This window comes from Capra hircus, chromosome 26 (assembly GCF_001704415.2).
Source record: "Capra hircus breed San Clemente chromosome 26, ASM170441v1, whole genome shotgun sequence".
Classification (NCBI taxonomy): Eukaryota; Metazoa; Chordata; class Mammalia; order Artiodactyla; family Bovidae; genus Capra; species Capra hircus.
The window spans coordinates 5,403,204-5,423,956 of record NC_030833.1 but is presented as its reverse complement, the minus strand read 5'-3'; the positions used below and the strand labels follow the sequence as shown (position 1 = coordinate 5,423,956).

At 46.7% G+C, this 20,753-nt stretch overlaps 2 protein-coding genes across 4 annotated transcripts in view; one reads left to right on the top strand and one right to left on the bottom strand.

The window, feature by feature from the left end:
• DOCK1 (dedicator of cytokinesis 1) overlaps positions 1-20,753 on the top strand; it is a 568,807-nt gene that overhangs the window by 245,353 nt on the left and 302,701 nt on the right. The gene's annotated exons all lie outside the window — the stretch shown is intronic.
• Positions 1-20,753, bottom strand: part of FAM196A (family with sequence similarity 196 member A) — a 63,022-nt gene that overhangs the window by 18,033 nt on the left and 24,236 nt on the right. For both annotated transcript variants that reach the window (XM_018041177.1, XM_018041178.1), the window contains exon 3: positions 426-497. In XM_018041177.1, coding sequence (XP_017896666.1) covers positions 426-497 — 72 coding nt within the window. The remainder of the gene's footprint in view (positions 1-425; positions 498-20,753) is intronic.

The following is a 20,753-nucleotide window of genomic DNA, read 5'->3' as shown; positions in this document are numbered from 1 at the left end:
CTGCTGAGTTCGCAGGGAAGAGACTGCACACTGGGTTTTCTGTGGTTCTAGCACATACAGTGTGGTTTGCAGCCTTTGATCTATACCGTCTGAAGGGCTTATATTTCATAGCCATGCTGAAACACACAGTATAGTGTTCATGACTATCGATTCTGAGGGAACAAGCCATCAAACTTAGACCAATTTTGGAAATGCCGCTAAGATGCATTTGCAAGATACATGGGTTCACACTCTCCCTCACCCCATGGCTCTCTGCCTGAGGTTGCTTATTTAGAAGCTGCCTAGAATTAAGTTCAGGAAAGGCTCTTGACTTTTTTTTGTCTGATGCCATGATCCCAGCGGGGCCCCAGACGATTCTTGCATCCGTGGGTAAACATCATTTGTCACTCATAATAACAAAGCGGAAGAGGAGAACGTTGACATACCTATAGATAATACATGCACTGTTCCTGCATGTGTCACAGTTAGCTGTGTCTTGCCCAGTCCGATATGAAAGCCTACAAGATAAGAACAGGAGAGCATTACACGCGGCGGCCGCTGGCCCCTGGCCTCTCTAGAGCGCGCAGCTCCCATCAGGTGCGTTCCCACTGCCATCGCTCCTCATGGGAATGGAGGCTGAGCCAGGCGTTTCCTGCTGTGCTCCGGTCTCTGCGTGCGTTGTATACAACCAGGGCAACCACTGCGGCTGCTATTTAAATTAAAATCTAGGATGTGAACATAACCTAGTGGATGAGGCAAATAATCTGATTTTGTTATAAGCAAGGGGAATTGGGGATGTTTCAGGGAAGTGATATTCATGGCGTTTTAAAGAAACTTGGAAGGGGAACCAGCCTCAGATCTTCTTGACCTGATGGCTTGTTTCTGCCCCACAGTCTTCTTCGCCCTCGAGAGGAGGGGTCTGCAGACTACGGCCCTCAGGTGAATCCAGCTTTCGGCCTGATTTTATCCAGCATGCTAAGATTGGATTTTACATTCATAGACGGTTTAAAAAAAATGAAGAATATTTGGAACATGAGAAAACTCGTGAAATTAAAACTTCAGTGTCCATAAAGTTTTAAATTTTGATAGTGAAAAATGGTGAAAATTCTTATTTAAGTAGCTGCAATATCTTTGGTCTGCAAATTCCGGAATACTCCCTCTCTAGCTCTTTAGAGTAAAAAATGTGCTGACCTGTGTGGCAGCGTATCGGACTGCCTTGTCAAGCCTTCTGACACCCTGTGTTCTCTGCTGAGCCTGTCAGAGCTGAGACTAGACATTGTAGGAGGCGCAGTAGGGCAGTGTTCCCCATCCTCTCATTAAAACGATGGAACCTTATTTATTTATTTTTTTTGGAGTATATTCTGGAAGGGTGTACAGCCTTTAAGATTTTCTTTGGCAAACTTTTTAGTTTGTTTTGAGGTATAGCCAATGACCCGTGTTGTGATACTTGACAGCGAAGGGGCTCAGCTGCACATATACATGTATCCATTCTTCCTCCAAGTTCCCTGCCATCCATAGCCCTAAAGATTTAGTGAGAGGATTTTCTTGAGTCTTCCTCAGCCCAGTCACCCCAGCAAAGCTAGTTTGGGCGAGCTTTCATAATGTTTTTCCTGCCACTTTGACTGACCTTTCCTCTCTCATACTCTTCATGTGCAGGCCTATTTTATTCTGAATATTGCTTTGTACCAAGGGACAGAGGACAGACATGATAACCAGAACCTGTTAAATTAGTAGCAGAAGCAGGGCTTCCATCTGAATTGGCTTAGACACACACTTTGGGGGCACATTTACATTTGGAGAGCAACTCAACATAATAATAGTGCCCAGAAGGTTTGCTGTCAACAGGGAGAGTGGATATTTTTATCACCTTCCCTGTGTAAACCTCTCTTTCCACGAGTCATGGACTTTGAATTGAAACTCACTTTTGTTTTCCTCATTATGTTTGGTGTTACATAAACATTTGACAAAAGGATTTTTCCCCTCCATGCTGTGTTTTCACAGTGAGCTTTGCTAACTTGAACTTGACCTTTGAGTTCTGTGCATTGTGTTTATTAACCAAGTGACCACATTCTGTCCTATAGGGTCGCCAGTCTCTGCGATCCATGATATTTGAGCCAGAACTGGAGTCGCCCGGTGGCTGCGTTTGTGTTGACCTCCCTTCCCCATAGTGGGCACCTTTGAATGCCCCCCTGGGGTCTTTTCCTACCCCCTGGGCTTTGTCAGGAGGGGAGCAGGAAAGGGCTTGTGCCTCATACTTTCCCCCCTTTCCTTCACCCTTTCCTCCTGACAACAAACCCCAAGGGTACATTCTTCCTGAGCTTTCCTCCCTGACTCTAGATTGTCACGCTCACACCAGGTTCCTCCCCGTCTGACACTGACCTCCATTCTCCCATGCCTTATAATATGTAAACGGCCTTTCTCCATCCCACTGGTTTTTTCAGAGCTCAGTCCTAAGCTCATGTCTCACCACAGTGGCTGTGTGCAGTGTAATAAGCACAGGCCTTGAGCATGCGTCCTAGCAATGATGTCTCTGCTGCAGGACATGCGGTCCTGCTGTGAGGCTGGGCCGCAGGCGAGGGACTGCGCCTCTGTGTACTGCACTAGTGCAAACTAACTGCCAGCCAGGGAAGCGGATGCACAATAGTTGTCTGTGTGCGCCAGTCACATTCTAAAGGTTAGGCTTTTAAAAGAAAACAGAGGACATCAGGGGCATTTCCTAACCATTATTAGAGGGGCACTCTTACTTGGCTCTGCAGAAAGACTGACTTCCATGCTTGCAGAACCTTCCTGCTCAAGACCTCAGGACAGATCTCAAATCTCCATCAATTCTCATCAGCACCACACCCCTTCCTTGCCCAGGATTGTGGCATTCCCAAGTGTCTCACTTACATTAGAGCCTTGAGTCCTGCAGTTAATTACACTAGCTCATTTTACAGAGGAGAATACAGCAACACTTCAGGTCTGGGATCTCATTATTCTTAGACACCAGGCTTCTGATGCGCTGTGATGCCCTGCTCCAGCCTTGGGGCCTGTGTCCAGCACTATGTATAACTGGCAGCTTGGGGTAGTCAATGAATCCAACAGGGACAGGACAAAGGCTTCAGGCACCTGGAATGCACAAGAGAACTGTCTTCCCGGACCTTGGGGCTCTTCAGTGATAAATTGCTCTTTTTAAAGACCTTTCTGAACAGACTGTTCTTATCGCTTTGTAAAAAGCACACACTTTCGCGCTGTTATAGTCAGTAGGCAAATAATTATTAAGTTGCTTTTTAGGTGTCAGACCTTACTCTGTCTACCAAGGAGACATTTTGGAATAAGATCGAGTCCTTGTCCTCATGAAGCTTAAAACAGAATGGGAGAACCAGATGGGCGATGCAGGAACAGATGAATGAATGAAGAGTCTGGATGCTGCTCTGTTAAGGACATGTTGTTGGGGAGGGGGGTGGCTTTGGCTAACACACCGAGGACCTTGCATCTGGAAAGAGAACTGGATGATAATAAAAGAGCAGGTAGTCATCTCCAGATCTAGAGATGAGTTTTGCGAACAAAAGGACCATCACTTGTGAACATCATAATGAGAACGATGTTGGCATGTCTGCAGAACAGAAAAAGAGCCAGTGTGGCTGGAAAATCAGGAGCACATGAGAGAGGAGGGAGGTGAGATCAGATCATGTAAAACAGGAAACTCTTTGGACATCTGTTTTACATGTAATGGGAAGCCACTGTATTCTTATACGTAGAGCTCAGGATGACACAGAACCTACTTCCTCTTAACTTTAACTCTTACTCTTCTTCTAAAATATCGTTTTCATTCAATTTCCTTTTTCTTCCTTCTTTTCTTTACAACCCATCTTAACTCACTCATTCCTGAAATACAACATGGTTTGCTGATGTTTGTTGATTAGAAGCAAGTGAGTCATAATACCTACTTTATAGGGAAACATGTCTGTGGTCACTTTTTTTTTTAAAAGCTAATTTAAATGAAAAATTGGTGGTCCATCAGATTTCCACCGTACAGGAGAAGTATTTTCAGGATCTCATTGCCATGAACTTTCCTTGCGAAGACCCTTCAAGATGTTTGTTTGGGAACTTTTGTTTTGAAGGGGTTCAGATGTTTGGAGTCGAAAAAGGTAGTTCATAAAAATGGCTATCAATGAGAGGTTAATTTGTGGATAAAAGTTAAAGTGTTGCCCTTGTATCCTGTGGTTAAGTCACAGGCTGCCTTCAGTAGCTGTTGTCAGTCAAGGTATGTCCACTGCAGTTTTATGAAACCCGAGCGTGTTCTTTACAGAGGACTGAACGTGTGTAATCTAGTGTGCTTATTGCTTTGATAATCCATCTAGTTGTCCTTGGGGTTTCCAAGATGTAGGGTTTGACTTCGCTGATAATTTTATGGTCACAATAATGATTGTGTTGCAACATCTGAATGAATGTGTTCTCCAAATGCAGACCAAACAGGTAAGTTCTTTCTACAGGACAGGGAACCCAGAGTGTCATTATGGAACGCCCCTGTTTTCCTTCTCACTTGGAAACAAGTCATAAAAGCAATACTTGGAATGATTATCTTTGTGGATGGCCATTGCCGTGAAGAGAAGCAGTCCAGAGACTGAGCTGCTGGGGCAGATACTTCTCCAGAGATGGTGTGGCTAGAGGTCTTTTGTGGTTAGAAGTTTGGAGAAGAGAGAGCTTGGATCATTGGTATCACAGCTGCAGAGGAAGAACACCTTGATCAAAAATGACCTTCTGTCTTGAACATTAATTGCTACCTTTATAAAGCTCTCTCCTCTTTTATTCTGAAGAACTTATACCTTTGGTAGGATTATAACCCACATCTTCCATGATGCCTGGTACACTCTGGGTGTTTGGCCAGTATTATTTTATTAACCAAATAAGACTGTCAGTCTCTGTGTTCCCAAATTGAAGTCCAGTAACAAAAAAAATCTATGGGAAAAAATCCAACTGAGTGCAATAAGCAAGTGAAGTGTATAAATTATGAACACGTCTGGTCCTCACTTACTTCCTAGTGTGAGCCTCTTTGGATCCCAATGATAAGCACGTTCATTGTAAACATGGAGGTTTTTTTTTTTTTTTTTAATGCACTGATCAGCCCTGGGTGTTCTTTGGAGGGAATGATGCTAAAGCTGAAGCTCCAGTACTTTGGCCACCTCATGCGAAGGGTTGACTCATTGGAAAAGACTCTGATGCTGGGAGGGATTGGGGGCAGGAGGAAAAGGGGATGGCAGAGGATGAGATGGCTGGATGGGATCACCAACTCGATGGACGTGAGTCTGAGTGAACTCCAGGAGTTGGTGATGGACAGGAAGGCCTGGTGTGCTGCGGTCCATGGGGTCGCAAAAAGTCGGACACGACTGAGCAACTGAACTGAACTGATCTTTACAACACTTGCTGTTTATTGTCCCTTTACAGTTAGTTGCCATTTGTTAGTATTTCCTGTACTCAGCAATGTGTACTACCTGGGGCGGTACAGAGAGAGGAGGGTGCAGAAAGTATGGCATTCAGCACCAAGGACAGCGCCGAGTCCAAGATGCTTTATTTTCTGCTCCTCTGACCTCCTGACTCCCATTCTTGCAGATCACAGTTCTATCCCAGGGACATTTCTGGAACCCTGACCCTCTCCTTGCCTGATGCCCTTTGGACACTCACTGGTCAGGGTGGGCTTTATTGAAAGGTAAAGGACACTAGACCCAAGTTAGGAATAGGGATGTAAAAGTATGGACTTGGTTGATAGTTCACAGAAGAAGGATTATTTTTCTTGATTTCTTAAAGCAGAAGGCTTTACTCAAGCTAATTTTACAAGGCAGTCTTGGTGGAGTCCAGTTTGAGAGTCATTTCCACTTTTGTTTTGTAGTGAAACAGATTTCTTCAGAAGACCTTGCTGTACTTTTAAAGAAAGTATAACGAGTGTCCATTATAGAAGACAGCACGGAACTCTAGTTAGGGCACCCCCTTTTGAAGAAAACATAGGGTCTCCCTTTCTTTAATGGTCTAGAATATTTAGGTTTAATTCAGAATGCATCTCACCAGTTTCTCTAGGTACCTTTGGCTTCTGCAGAAATCTGCCCCAATTCTTTTTTTTCCCCCCTCCAATTCATTAGTTGTCATTGTAAAAAAAATTCCTGAATGTAAAAATATACTTTTGCCCATTTATATAAAATAGAAAGCACTGGTAACAATTTAGCGTCTGTAAGTCTTTGGTTATTCTTGTTGCAGATCAACAACAAAAGAGACAATGAGGACTGGGATTTGAAAAAAAATAAAAATGAAGAAAGGGTGGCAAAGGGCAGAGCTGGTGTGGCAAGTTTTATAACAAAGCCATGGGAATGATCAAGGCAGAAAGATGTCAGCCAGCTTCCGCCTGAGCTGGACCACGGCTGTGTCCTGGGAGGTAGGGATGAGGAGCCTAAGATGGAGTGACAGGCAGCATCTGCCTTTTCATGAAGGCCTCACAGGGAGATCTAAGATACCAGAGCCCTGGGGGGTAGGAGAGGGTGCTGCGAAATGTCAGAGAAAGGTCATGGAAAGCTTTCTTCCTGGCCCCATATCCAAGTGGCTCAGTGTCTCTGAGACCTTGAAGATGGGGCTTGAGACAAGACTGATAACTCCGTGTCTCTACCATCCCCCTCCCCCCAAGAAAGCTGTTTGGTGGAAAGGTCAGGAAAAGGGGAAAAAAAAAAAAGATGTCTCTGACTGTGCCTGCTATCAGAAGCAAAGTTCCGACAAAGTTAAAAGCGTCTCGGGAGAAGCATGGTTGGCAAGTGGGGATAATTCTGTGGTAGTGAATTGTGATCACTGGTACTGGACTGATTTTCGTGCAGGGCTTCTCCTGCCACATCCCACAGCCCTGTTTTCTCTAGGAGATCTTAAATTCCCCAAGGAAAATTCCCTTCTCGTGATTCCCCGGGGACTTGTGGATGGAGTGTTTGGTTTTAGGTTTCAGGAAAGCATCCTCCTCTCAACAAGCATCACTGCTGTGTAAGCATCACCCAGAGGGGGCCCTCCTCCACCTCGGCTCTGGGGCACAGGACACAGGCGCAGGTGACCCCATGGCCGAGTTGTTCGTCTTTTAAATGATGTGGTGGTTTTCAGTAAGTTCAGATCTCCTAGCATGTAAGCAAAAGGCATGTCAGGTGATGCTAAGGTCAGGATGTGATCCTTTAATTGGGGTCTTCAAAACACTGCTACACAGGGTATTGGAGCTGTCACTTTGAATTAACTCAAAGCTGTGTGCCAGGCTCTCTGCTTAGACAGTGGTTCCTGCTCTCAGCGTTCATTTTATGCCCCTGTTTAATTTATTCTCCTAATTTTGATCTTTCTTGTTCTCACTGTGTGCCAAAACCTTTTTTTTTTCCCCTTCCCTTATTCTAGGCCAGGTTTGTGCTCCAGCTGTGGTTTCTTGATAACTGAGCCATCATTTATATCAGCATCTTAAAGGGCTTTTCTGCTTAATAGTCTCAAAGTGACATTAAGTTAGAGGCATTAAGTGATACCTCTGTTTTTGTTGGGGAAAATGAAATTTCAAAGAGTCAGGCTCAGCTGTTTTCAGAGACCCTCTCCTATGTTTTAAGCCCACCTCTGCCAGTAGTTTTGGCTGTTTTTTAAAGTCTGAGTTCTCACTAGGAATTTGCCAGATTATGCCCTGAACTTGTAGTTAGTTCCTGTATCAGCTTTTGAGTGGTTCAAGTGAGTTTGGAATTTCCTCATTTATCTATGGAAGCTCAATTATATCTGTTTTATTCACTTGAGCTACTAAGTGCCAGGAACATCCAATGTAAATTTGTTGAAAAAATACGAAGTCAACTTTCCTAACAAACACTGAGAATAGCCACTGGTCAATAGAAGGCAGTGCCAGCCTTCACTGGTGATGGTCTGACTAGGTCCCCTTTAGCTGAGAGGAGCCTTTTTCTAGCCAGTGGCAGGTTGGCTTTGTTAGGCTGAGCAGTTCTTTGTTCATTAGTGGCCTAGAATCCCCAAGCTGACAAAGCAGTGTGTTTTAAAGACTGAGGTTGCGTTTTGAGAAACACAGACTAACAGAGACCCGCCCCCCCCATCTTCGCGCCCCCCTCTGCTGTCCCCTGCCTTTAGCCGCGTCTAAGGGGGTCAGTTGTTTTGAACCCTCCTGAGAATTTGCGCCTGCCTTCTCAGCGCGGTAGGCAGTGCATCAGTCCTCGCCATCACCTGCTCTTCAGGTCCCCTTTAGCCAGCTCCCAGTGACTTCCTGCCACCAGAACTCCAAGCATTTGGTGCCGTCATGGCACGCTTTGTCTTTTTCTCTGTTTGCCCAGCCACAACCTGGCTTGCCGGTCGCAGGAGAGGTGGCAGTCGAGCTTTAGGATACACGGAATGATGGATGACAGAGCAAATGGAAAATGAAATGATTTGGGAAGGTAACTTTGTCTCAGTCTGTCTATGAGGGTTGATCTCTTTCAGTGGAGTTTGGCAGCTCTTCCTTGACATTTACAGAAAATTTTAAAAGACTCACTTCCGTGTTTCCAGACTCAGTGCGATGAGTACGGTAGAGCAGTGAGTGTGTTAGCGTTTCCTGATTATGATGGCTGCACTGTTTGTATTTAGAGAGTTTCAGCCAGCGTCACTTTTTCTAGGACCCTGGTTTCTCTCCTCCCCTTCTCTACTGCCTGTAGGCATGAGGTTAGGGAGTAAGGCCAGCACCATTAACTACCGGCTTCCTCTTTTTTCTGCTCTGGACTTCTTTTTTGTAGAAAAGGGTTCTCACTGAGATTTAAGGATATTAAATACTTCTTTCCAGACATACTCATGTGATCCCCCTGAGTTTGAATATGTATGTTCCAGAGGTCATTTGTATAAAATAAGAGTTGCTCTGGTCGAAACCATTAAGGGAGATCTATTTTTGGAAACCCCACGTTAGAAGGAATAATCACTGTACAAACTAGATTCTTAGATTTTACAGCATTCTGGGTCGAGTCTCAATATAGCCAGAAAAAATTTCAGGGCTTGCCTGGGACCAACAGCATGTATGATTTTCATTTTTTAAAAATTGCTCTGTGGTCCAAACAAGTGACTTAGAAATGATGTTTTTGGGACATAGCCCAATCACAGCTTGAGCTGATCTTCTGCCTTCCACTTCCCCTTCTAATCCCTCATCATCTTACTCTTACTGACTTGTTTTCCACCGGATGGTGAAGTTCTCAGAATTACACATGCACCATTCTCCCAGTCAGGAACTGAGATGTGGACTCTTGATGAACTAGCTCTTTATGTAAACCCCATGTGAGCTTATTAAACACATCTGGATAGTTTTCAGTAATCATGGGTATTTCTATATAGTGTCCTGCTTGGGCTTTCACAGGTGGTACAGGGGTAAAGAATCCGCCTGCCGAGGCAGGAGATGCAGGTTCGATCCCTGGGTCAGGAAGATCCCCTGGAGGAGGAAATGGCAACCCACTGTAGTATTCTTGCCTGGATAATTCCATGGACAGGGGAGCCTGGCGGGCTCTATAGTCCATGGGGTCACAAAGAGTTGGATGTGATTGAGCACTCAGGCAGCATTCTGATTACAGACTTCCAAGCACGTACTATAAACTAGCCAAAATAACTAAATGGCTTTCACTGTGTTTGCGTGTTCAGTTCACGGGATGCTTCCTGTTCTCAACTTTGTGCACTGCCCTTTACTAAGGAGCATTTACTTGGATGAATAAAACACAGACCTTGCCCACAAGACACTTCAAATTGAGAGCACATATGTTTCCAAGGGAAAGGCTTTGCTTCTATGTTAGGGAGTAAGCTGTATGGCCTCCAGAAGAAGCCCTCCTTCCACGGGGCAGTTTCTGTGCCTGTTCATGCCAGCATCCATGGGCTGGACCAGCGCCTCTGGTCACTCGTCAGCAGCTTGGATGGCTTCTGGCCAATTTTGTGACTGTCTTCCAGAGCATTCCGCAGGGATACTGACCTTGTCCAGCAGAGATGTCTTGCTCCCATGTGACTGAGAGCATCTTGGTGGCTGCAGACATGGCTTCCTATCTCCCCAGTCCCACCCAACGTGTGGTTTGGTGCCTTCCAGAGAGCAGGGCTGGAGGTGTGCTTCCAAAATGCAGCTTCTTTCCTGACTAATAGAAAGTGAGTACCTTACTCCCTTCTCTGCTTTAAACCTCTCACCATGGAACATGCCAGAAAATTATGGCTTTGCTTTCTAATCTGTCTCCCCTGCCATGACATCAGCACTCCGAGGGCAGGGAGCTTTGTCTGTCGTTTCCCTGACAGATATTTAGTGCTCACACTGGGGTCTGAAGTGTAGTGAGTGCTCAGGAAATACTCTGAATAATGGATGAGTGAATGAATGAATGAATGAAGAATCTGCCTGAGTGTTCTCTGGGATTAACTGATACCCACCCACAGTAGGGTCAGTTCTGCGATGGTCCTGGCTGGATCAGGTGAAAGCATCTGTCTTAACGTATTACCACAGTCCCATCGTAAATATCCCCCAAACGAGTGGAAGAGGTCCGTCATCTCCTGCTTCCCACACTCAGTCATTAAAATAAATGGCTCAGCCTGCACCTAAACCAGCTCCCCTGCTGACCCCGGAGAGACGTCATTTCTTTATCCCAGAAGCAATCCAGGCGAACGAGTTTCGGTGAGAAACACTCTATTCATAATGAACTCAGTGGCTTTTCTTTAGATGCTGTTGTCAAATTAACTTTTATTGGCCCAGCAGCTCCCCAGATGTGGTGACACTATAATTCTGGGAGGCTCTGACTGTTAGGGAAGCTTTTAATGCTTGTGTTCATTACAAAGAATGAAAGGGAAACAGGAATGGCGGTGAGTGGTGCAGCGTGGCTGCAGGCGTGAGGAGGTCCAGGCCATGCGGTCCCTCCTCCCCTGGGGGTCGGCGGGAGCCAGGCGGTCCCTGCTGCTTTCCCCCTCAGCCGCCAGCCTCTCCTCCAGTGTTGCTTCTCATGGGCCTTGCTTCTCCCCAGGCCTTGCCCCAGCTCTCCGCTTCCTCACGACGAAGACAGGGATATAGCCTTATTATTGCATAGTCATCATTACTGCTATCAGAAGCGTGTGCCGGTTTGGACAGAGACAGACTCAGAGCTGAACACTCTCATTAGGGCAGGTCTTTTTTCTTTAGTGTTTTCTAACCCTGTTTCCATGCAGTAAAAGCATAATATGTAAAAACTGGGGCAGCTGGTAATTATTATTTTGCATGTAGAACTGCCTGGTTGTATTACAAATAGGGCAAAGCTTACAGTTTCCGTCACATATTTCTGAAATCAAGGAGACGCTAGTAGCGAAATGATGACAATAACGACAGAAACGTCACTGGCCCTGCAGGGCATCAGGAGTAACTATTAATAAAGAAAAAACTTTTTGAGGGTTGAGCTGAAGCTGGGTTGATTAACTTATTTCCTGGAGGAGAGATAAAGCTAAAGCTATAATTTATTGAAAATTAATGAAAATGAATCTTGGTGGCACTGGCTACCAAACATGAATGAGAATAGGAATGTGAGTATACCGTATGAAAACAGGTTTTCCTCCTGGAATGCCGTCTTCCTCCAGCGCTAGTACTGTCACTTACCTCGCTTTCAGAGGTTTTAGTCTGAAAGCATTAATGATGTGCATGGGACAGTGGCTCTGACGGTAAATAACCGCAGAGCTTTTATCTTTGATCTGTAATTTCTTTTGATGTATTTTTTAGAGCACATTAGTTAACAATCTTAAATCAGAACTTCCTCTTCGTGAAGCTTTTGTGCTTTGTTTCAGAGGCTTGACATTGTGCTTGTTTTTTGAACAAATGGTTCAGAGCTCTTGCAGCTGGAGATTAAAATCTTTAAATTTTGGTGTCATCATTTATAAAATTCTTGATATCCAATTATGAGACTTTTATCTGGGGAGATAGTCTAGTGCTTATAACCAGTGAGATACTGGCAAAAGAATCTGACTCCATGTTTGGTCAAAATATGCCCATGTTTAGACTTTCTTTACCTAGAGGAACTCATTTTTCATAATTGTCTGCTCAAATATGGCTTTCAAAGTATGTTTGCTTGCTGTTATGGTTTATTGAGGACTTTTTTTCAGTGTTTGTTCACATGTATTTGGACATAAATTTGGTTAAAGTAGAGCCTGGGTGGCACGAGGTGGTCACTCACCAAGCCACTCACGTGACAGGCGGTATGGGAAAGCTTTGAAGTGGCTTCCCCAGGGAAGACTGCTCATGGATGGATCAGTACCTGGATGGCTAGATCAACGGCTTTGATTTTTCTGAAACTACCTCATGGAGGGGATTCCTCTTACTGATTAGGAATCCTGAAAACCATACTTTATTACCGGGATCGTTTCCAAGGTGCTCTCTGCTGCCTCGAGGGTTAGAAGTATGCTTTCTCCAGGACATCCATTCTCAGGGACCTTACCGGGTCTGAGTTCGGGACTCTCTTGACCCTTTCAAGTATAAGGAAGAACTCAGAATTGCAGGACCGCAAAAGCGCCTTCAAGTCTGTGCAGACGCGCATGTTTCCCATTTTCAGAGTGGGGGAGGATGCTACTGGGGCGTGATGGGTCTAGAGGTGCGTTCTGTCTGTACTGCTTCCCTCCAGTCTTTTGACCTTGGGGATGTTACTGACATATCCAGACTTTAGTTTCCTGGTCAAAACAACTTCTACCTTACAGTTCTGTTTTGGGGGTTGAATGAGACAATGCAGAATGGCCACTATATTGTAGGTGGTCAAAGTGGATGAGCTTTGTTGGTGCTCTGCCCAGAGACACTCATTTCAGCGGAACTGGCCCCCAGAGCACAGTGGGAAATAGAGCTCAAACCATTTTTACATAGCTTAGCAGAAATTGCATGGGATTAAAAAAAAAAAAGTATTTGAAAAGTAGAACTTGCATTTCATTTCTCTCTCTCTTTTTTAATCCAAATTCTGGGACACAAATCCATAAATTCCATAAACGTTCATGTCACGCCTTGAATTGCTCATTTTACCTACAAATGGGGTGTCTGAATTACCTAGTGCCTCAGTGGCAAGGCTTTTATTCACCTACCAACTTAAAAGGCTAGGGAGGTATTTGAAATCTCTTTTGGGATTCTGCACAGGAAGATTATTTAAATTGTATTTTCAAGCATGTGTGATACCTACATGAAGTGCAAAGCAAGAGTTTATAGCCTCACAAATATATATGCTTCATTTTTCATATTAAGGATGGAAAGGATTATTGTTGTTCAAGAACTTAAAAATAGTATTTCCAACGTTATATAAATTTAAGCCACAGAAAAGACTCGGCACAGCCCTGTGGATCAAATAAAGAGAATGGTAGAAGAGAATACGATGTGTGCTTCTATTTCAGAGTCATAAAGCATAATAACTTATACTTGGACTCTGGAACTTGAATATTTTATCACAAGTATATAAAAACCGTTAGTTAGAAAAAAAAGGGAGGTTTCCCTGAAAGCTGTGCAAAGGCCTGTGAGCTAGAAGAACAGAGGCCGGTTGCAGCATGTGTAGCGGTGGGAGAGACACGGCGTGGATGAAGTGACAGGAAGAAAGATCCTGACAGAGGGACCACCATACATGCATTTGTTAACCAGCGTCCACAGAGGGTTGTATTGCTTTCTCTCTCTCTCTCAACTTGTATGTGTCTTTTGCGGCCCTGCGTGTGAAATTATGAAGTTCTTGGACATCTCTGGAGAATCCATTCTTAGATCAGAAAGGACCCTTAGGCTCCCTCGTCTCGTGTGGACCATCCTGCCTTCGTCCGGAGGGGCTAAGAGGGGCGGGGCTGAGCTGGGAACAAGCCCACGTTCCTGAGTCCACGTCAGCTGTCTCGTCCGTGACACCAAGTAACCCTGGCCTGCACAGTTCTCTGAAAGCAAGTACAAAGCCTGATCTCTTCCTTCTGTAATCCTCAGCCCTGCCACTAATCCTTGGAAAGAAACCCACCCGTAGAGGAAAGCAAGAATCTCTCGAAAGTGTCCCGCCTGCACCCTTGGATCACTCGCCTGCGTTTTTGCACCTGGAAGGCTGTGTCTCAGCAACAGAACAACTTGGAAGGACGTGGCTTTGCACACACAGCCCTGGGCTCAGGGCCTGGTCCTCCGTATGGTACTTAATGTCTCCAGGAAGCTCAGGAGGCTGGTGTTCTTAGCCTTCTTTCAGAGTCAGAAGCTGAGGCTGGAGAGAGCACAGGTACCACAGGGAGGATGGGTGCAAAGTCTCCAGCTTAGGACTGGCTGGCTGCGTAACCTTGGCCAAAAACACAGGAGGAGGGAACCTCTGTCTGCTGGCTGGTGTGTTTTAAAATGTTGGGGGTTGCAAGAAATGGGCAGAGACACCAAAACTGATGTTATCGAGAACATTAGCAAATGAAACTCTGACATGCCCATCCCGTTGAAGCAGGAAGGGACGGGAGTACGGCGGCTGGGGGAGGACCTTTCTGCTTCTGAGCTCGGAGCTGAGCACCGCCTCGCTCCGCAGCTCACAGCACTCTGTTCTGTGACGCACTGCCCGGACAGTTCTTGACAGTCCAGAGACATCTGTCTGCCAGGACCCTCGGCAGGACCGCAAGGGCACCTGCCCCCACCCCTGTTGGAAACCGTGGCCATTCCAGCTAACCAGGTGGAAGACCTCCATCTCAGCTACGTGGGTGCATCTGGGCAAAGGCAGCCCAGTCTCCTCCTAGAAGGGTGCACAGCCAACCTGAGACAGGGTCACCTAAGGTGCTCAACTTCCCCTGTGCTCTGAGATGGGGGCCCCCACGCCTCCCACCAGGACCTCAGTGACCCCCGGCAGCTCCCTAGCTGTGGCGGTGATGCTGGGTTTTCCTGTGGGTTCTTTCTGTGCTGTGACTGAAATTAAATTGCCCCCTTATGCTTCCTGTGTAATTGCGATGCAGTATTTATTCTGTTTGGGCATGGATAATGAGAGGAGATTTCGGAGAGATTTCTCATCCCCCGGCAGGGCTCTCTGAAGACTGCCTGATGCTGAGGGATTTGTCAATAGCAGGACACAGGTGAAGCCAGGATGTAATTTCCCTCCATCTAGCATGGATATCTAGGTGAAAGCAGTTCACATCATATGACTGGGTGTTGAGATGACCTCTTATTGCTGCTGGTGGGAGAGGGAGGCCTTTTTTATGTCTTTTATGTATATACATAGAAATTACAGGTATGTCTATAAGACACGTGTGTGCACTCACACACAGAGAGTTCCCCAGCAGAATCCTGACGGTTTTATGGGCTGGTGAACAGTTAAGTGTAGGCTAGTACAGACGAGTGTCAGTGACCTGTGGACTCTTCAGAGGAGGGCCTGCATTCTTTGACGTGTACCTCCCCGCACCCCTGGCCCCCGGCTGGCACAGTAACAACACTTGGGGACTCTCGCTATTAACAGAAGCCTTCTGAACCTGTGAATGAATGGTACACCGTCTATAGGACACTCACCTCTGAGTTTGCCCTGCGCCCGTTATGGTAACCTGGTTTCTAGCCGAGGAACTGTGGTCCCTACATTTACGAGACCATGTCGCAGGAGCTGGCAAACTGGCCCATGCCCCACGTCCAGCTTGCACCTGCTTTTGTGACGTTTCATGCAACCACGGCTGTATTCGTTCATGTATGTACCGTGTCTGGCTGTGCTCATGATGCTGTGGTGGATCTGAATCATTTGAACAGAGGCCACATGGCCCTCAAAGCCTGAATAGATACTATCTGCCCCTTTGCAGAAGAATTTTGCTGATGTCTGTTACATTGGAAACTGACCCTGAAATCTCTTATAAAGCACAGATCCTGTAGGCTCAGGGCCTGATCTCTACATGCACACATCGCGCACGCACCCGCACCCATTCTGTGCTACCTTTTCAGTGATTACAACGAAAAACAAAGTTCAACAAACGTGACTGCAGAGTTCCACGCTGGGTCTACCGTCCCTCAGATCTTTATTCCTGTCTCTTATGCCTGCAAACCCCCCGAGAGCTGTGTTCTCAAAGGCCCCTGATCTCAGGGCGATTCCCTTGGCTCGTGTTTTCCTATCGCTGCGTGCCCTGGACCCCTGCCGTGGAGAAACCCCCCGCCCCCTTCCCAGCGGGGGCAGACTGAAGCGCTGGATTTAGAACCCTTGCTGCAGCTTCCCTGGTGAGTGCCTCAGTCCATGAGGAATCTGCCTGCCAAAGCAGGAGACCCAGGTTCAATCCCTGGGTTGTGAAGATCCCCTGGAAAAGGAAGTGGAAACCCACTCCAGTATTGTGGCCTGGAGAATCCCATGGACAGAGGAGCCTGGCGGGCTCCAGTCCGTGGAGTTGCAATAGTCAGACACAGATGAGCAACTAAACCACCACCAATGCAGGCTACCAGGCTCCTGGGGCTTCCTGTTTATTTAAGATTTCCTCCTCTTACACGATGGCCCCACATTTGCTCTGAGTCAGTACAGAGCCCCTGGAGCTTCAGGGTTTCCTGTCTGCCCGTTGGTCACATCTCAGGGGCCCGTGTGACCTGGTTCGGCTGTTCCTCCCTCTTCCACACACACCTAAGCCGGCAGGTGACGCCTGGCTGATGCTGGAATGCTCATTCAGTCGTGTCTGACTCTTTGCAACCCTATGGACTGTAGCCCGCCAGGCTCCTCTGTCCATGGGATTCTCCAGGTAAGAATGCTGGAGTGGGTTGTCATGCCCTCCTCCAGGGGACCTTTCCCACCCAGGGATCGAACCTGGATCTCCTATCCTGCAGGTGGATTCTTTGCTGCTGAACCACCAGGATGCTAGGAGAGACCCGACCAACGAAAGGGCCTGTTACACTCTGGGCAACAGCAGATCCTTCCTTCTCACTGGTTGGCTGGGATCAAGGTTCCCATCTTGTTTGCAGGTCTTCTCCAAAGACCAGAATGCCATGAGGTTGTCACCAGCCAATGAGTCCCTCAAGACATGAAGTGTGTGGGGTGCCAGCGTGTTAGCAGTGAGCAGCCATCTCTGCCCAGGTGCCTGGGGAGGGTGCAGCACCTGAGCCAAGGGCAAAGGCCCCACAGTCCTGGGTCCGGGGTCACCTGCCCAGCAGCCCGGAGCTGCCCTGGGGAATTAGGACTGTTACAAGAATCTGCTGGTGTTTGAACTCAGCGTCCCCTCTGCCTGCTTCTCATCTTCTAGCGACTACATCTGTGGCTCATTTAAATCGTCTGTGTGACCCTGAACTTCCCAGGAAGAGACAAGAATAATGCTGAGAGCTTTGAAATAAGCAGGATCATTCTTGGCATTCACGCAAATAGAGGGATCAAAGGCTGCCTGCACGGCATAAAGGGAGCCGTTTTAGTGAATTGCCCAGACGTTCTACAAGGGGCTAAAAAGGCAGGGTTTCAAACACTTTTTGCACATCTACCCACTTACAGAATGCATCCCACGGAAATGCGTGTCTTAGGATAGATCCCTTTCTTAGTGACCTCTGTGTGTTGGTTATTGCTGAGACCTTTGTGGACAGCATCTTTAAGCTTCCAGCATCCCTGTTTAATAGAAGATGGAATTGAAGCTCGCTGAGATTAACTTGCCTACATTGAAAACTTTCTCTGCTGAGGCCTTTCAGAAATCTGTATAATCAAACGAGTCATGAAAGAGTCCCTTCTGAAAAGTAATTTGGAAGCTACTGAAAATGGTCTTGGTTCATGATACAGAAATTTCTATGCACAGAGGAAGAACTGTTATAAACGGCTTGCCTGGCAAACTTGGTAATGCAGTTTAAACTCTATAGTGAGTTGGCATAAACAAGCTCAACAGTGCAAAGAAGTTCTGTCCAAGTTAGACATTCAGTATAATTTGCACACAGCCACACTAAGCCAAGTTCAAATACGCTGTCTTCCTTCGCTGGGTCCTAACTTCACCCACAAGAGCAAGCCTGAGGCCTCGCTGGGCCTGGGTCAAGCCTATGATATAGTGGAAACTTGGGGGCAAAATGTGTCACTTGGTTTTAAAGCAGTGAGCTTGGCAGTGCGCGCAGCATTCCTGCCCTCGCTGAGACTCCTCCAGCTGTAGATACAGCTTTATACAGAGCAGGTCCTTTCTCATTGATTTTGGGGGAGGGGGGGTGTAGTGGACTGAACCCGGATTCTGATCATCCTCTACAGGTGATGACTTGGAGTGTTTCCCAGTGTTTTAACTTGGTCATAAGACTCCTTGTCAGGTTGCATAATGAGTACGTAATCATCTACACACAGTAGAGTAAGTTTTCCTGTTTTCCATCATGAGATATAACGATAAGATACCATTTCTTGGCTTAGATTGAGTATATAAAGTAAGTCCCGTGAATTCCTCATTCTACCAAAATGCCTATTCTCCAGCTCAGATTGAGTACATAAAATGAGTCCTGTGAATTCCGCCTTTAAAGCGACTGTCCAGAGCACACCCTTCGGAGAATTGGTCTAGGGCTCAGGGCAACAGAAGGTTAAATTTTCAGACTTTTGTGAGCTGGTTGATTCTGGCCACCATAGCATTCACACCGTGGAAATCAGCAAATGCAGCTTACTCCCCCATCCCTCAAGAGTCAGTGGTTAAACTGTATCAGTATCCCCTAGCACCTCTGTCCTGCACCCAGACCCCTGAGGAGGAGGTGGAGAAGGAGTGTGGCTCTCGTGTGCCCGCCTTTGAGGCTGCTGTCCCCTACAGTATTCTGGCATGGAAAACAGTGGCGGAAATTCAAATTTTGGGCGAATGAATGACCCTGGGCGTTGAACTAGAGGGGTCACCTTCAACATGGGCCTTGGAATGTGAAGCCACTTGTCTCACCGTTATCCAGAGAGCTCGAGAGGGAGGTGGAAATGAAGATTAGAGTAAGTCCCCTACATGTGAATCAGGTCTGTTCTGAGAGCGTGTTCATAAGTCCAGTTTGTTCGTAAGTACAACAAAGTTAGCCTAGGTACCCAACTAACACAATCAGCTATAGAGTACTGGACTGTAATGGGTTTATCATACTTTCCCAACAAATAAGACATAAAAAGCAAACACAAAATATAAAACATTAATCTTATAGTACAGTACCTTGTCCAGTAGTACAGAACCACAGCTGGCATACAGGGGCACCTTCACTTCTCTGAAAGCTTGCAGCGTGTAGGTTTCCTATGTAGGGACTTACTGCATTAGGAACGGAGGTGGGAGTTCACCCCGATACGGTCCTGCCTTTCTACCAGTAACTTGACCCGTGCAAACAACTGAACTAGAGGTTAATTTCTAAGTCAGATCATCCTTTGCCTTGATCTAAGGTGCCCACTCCTCAAAAGGTTAGGAGCTGGGCACTGGACCTTGTTTTGGGGATACTGGGGCCAAGGCCTTTTCATGATGATGAAAATATTCTGTCTCGTGTAGGAGTCGGTTACCACCTGTGGCTCTTGGGCACCTGTGAGGTTGCTGATGTGACTAAAGCATTTTCGACTGTAATTAATTTGAGGGTGAATTTCAGTAGCCACCCATGGCACCTGTGTGGCACAGAGCAGCCCGGGGCTTGCAGTTACCTGGCTGGGGGCCGGCCTGTGAGTGGAGTGTGTAGAGGAGCGCTCATCACAGTGAGCGCATAGGTACCGGAGAAACGTGGACTGTAGCTCCCTTCTCAGCTTTCAGAACCCAACCCTGCTAACCAGCAAGGCAGCCCTCATGCCTCCATGAGAAGCGAACCCATGCAGAGGCCCCTGGCCCTGGGTTCCGTGCACCCCTTGACCTGCTCCCCTTCCCATCTGCAGGACAGGCGATGAGCTCCAAGGACAGGTGAAGAAGAGGGACACAGAGGCGAAGCCCTTGCCCCAAGTCCTCAGAGCCAGAATTCCCATCTAGACATGTCTTAATAAACTCAACACCACTTGGTAGACTGATGTAGCCTCAGAAAACTCAGATTTCAAGCAACTCTCCGCCTTTGTTCTAATAGAAGGAGCCTCGATCTAGAACACAGTTGTCCTTGCACAGGTGTTTGTGGATGATCAACCCGTGCAGGGCTTTATTTTGGCATGTACACCCGTGAGAAGCATGCTATTTAGATACACATTTGGTTTTACACCATTTGCTGAATTTTATTTCCCGTTTGGTGATGCTGGTGTCTTTCTGTTTTGCTGTCTGGTTTAAATCACTAGCAGCTGTATCGAGGACTGTGATCGGTCCTGTCTGGGCTTTTAATGTTTCTATGGGAATGTGCTCTGCTGATCAACAAATCCCTTATAGACCCACTGCACTGTGTTGCTTTTGGCTGTGTATTTATTCAAGTCCAAATGATTGAAATGGGATGAAAATGGAGATGTAAACCCAAAATTCAACAAAGACTTTTGAAAGCCTTCTGTCATGGTAGGTTACTACTAATCTCCTGTTAGATTAGTTTACAATTGGCTAGCAACTCATTTTACTTTATACTGTCAGCTGCAAACAATGCTAGGTCATAGGACGTGCCAGGCAGGGGGTGGTGGGGGCTGGTAGATTACTGACCGTCAACTCCTTTTGTAGGTCGACCACCTGCATGAAGTCAGATGCCAAGGGCGCTATCTACATCAGGCAGCTTGGCTCTGGGGCCAGGCCTTAAGCCTCCTCTGCTACCTTGGAACATAGAGGTTGTTCCCTCCCCTTAGTTTGCAAGATGCAAACACGATGTACCTCAGTCACGGCCATCCTGTGCACCGGGTGGTTTGCTGTCCTGACAGTGCATTTCTGGGCTTAGCATCATTCTGGCCTGGCTGCCAGCTCACTTAACCAGGGACTGGGGCCCACAGGGTGAAGGCCGCTAATCACATGAGGCCAGAGGGCACCATCTCAGTTGCCACCTCCGAAACACAGGCTGGAAG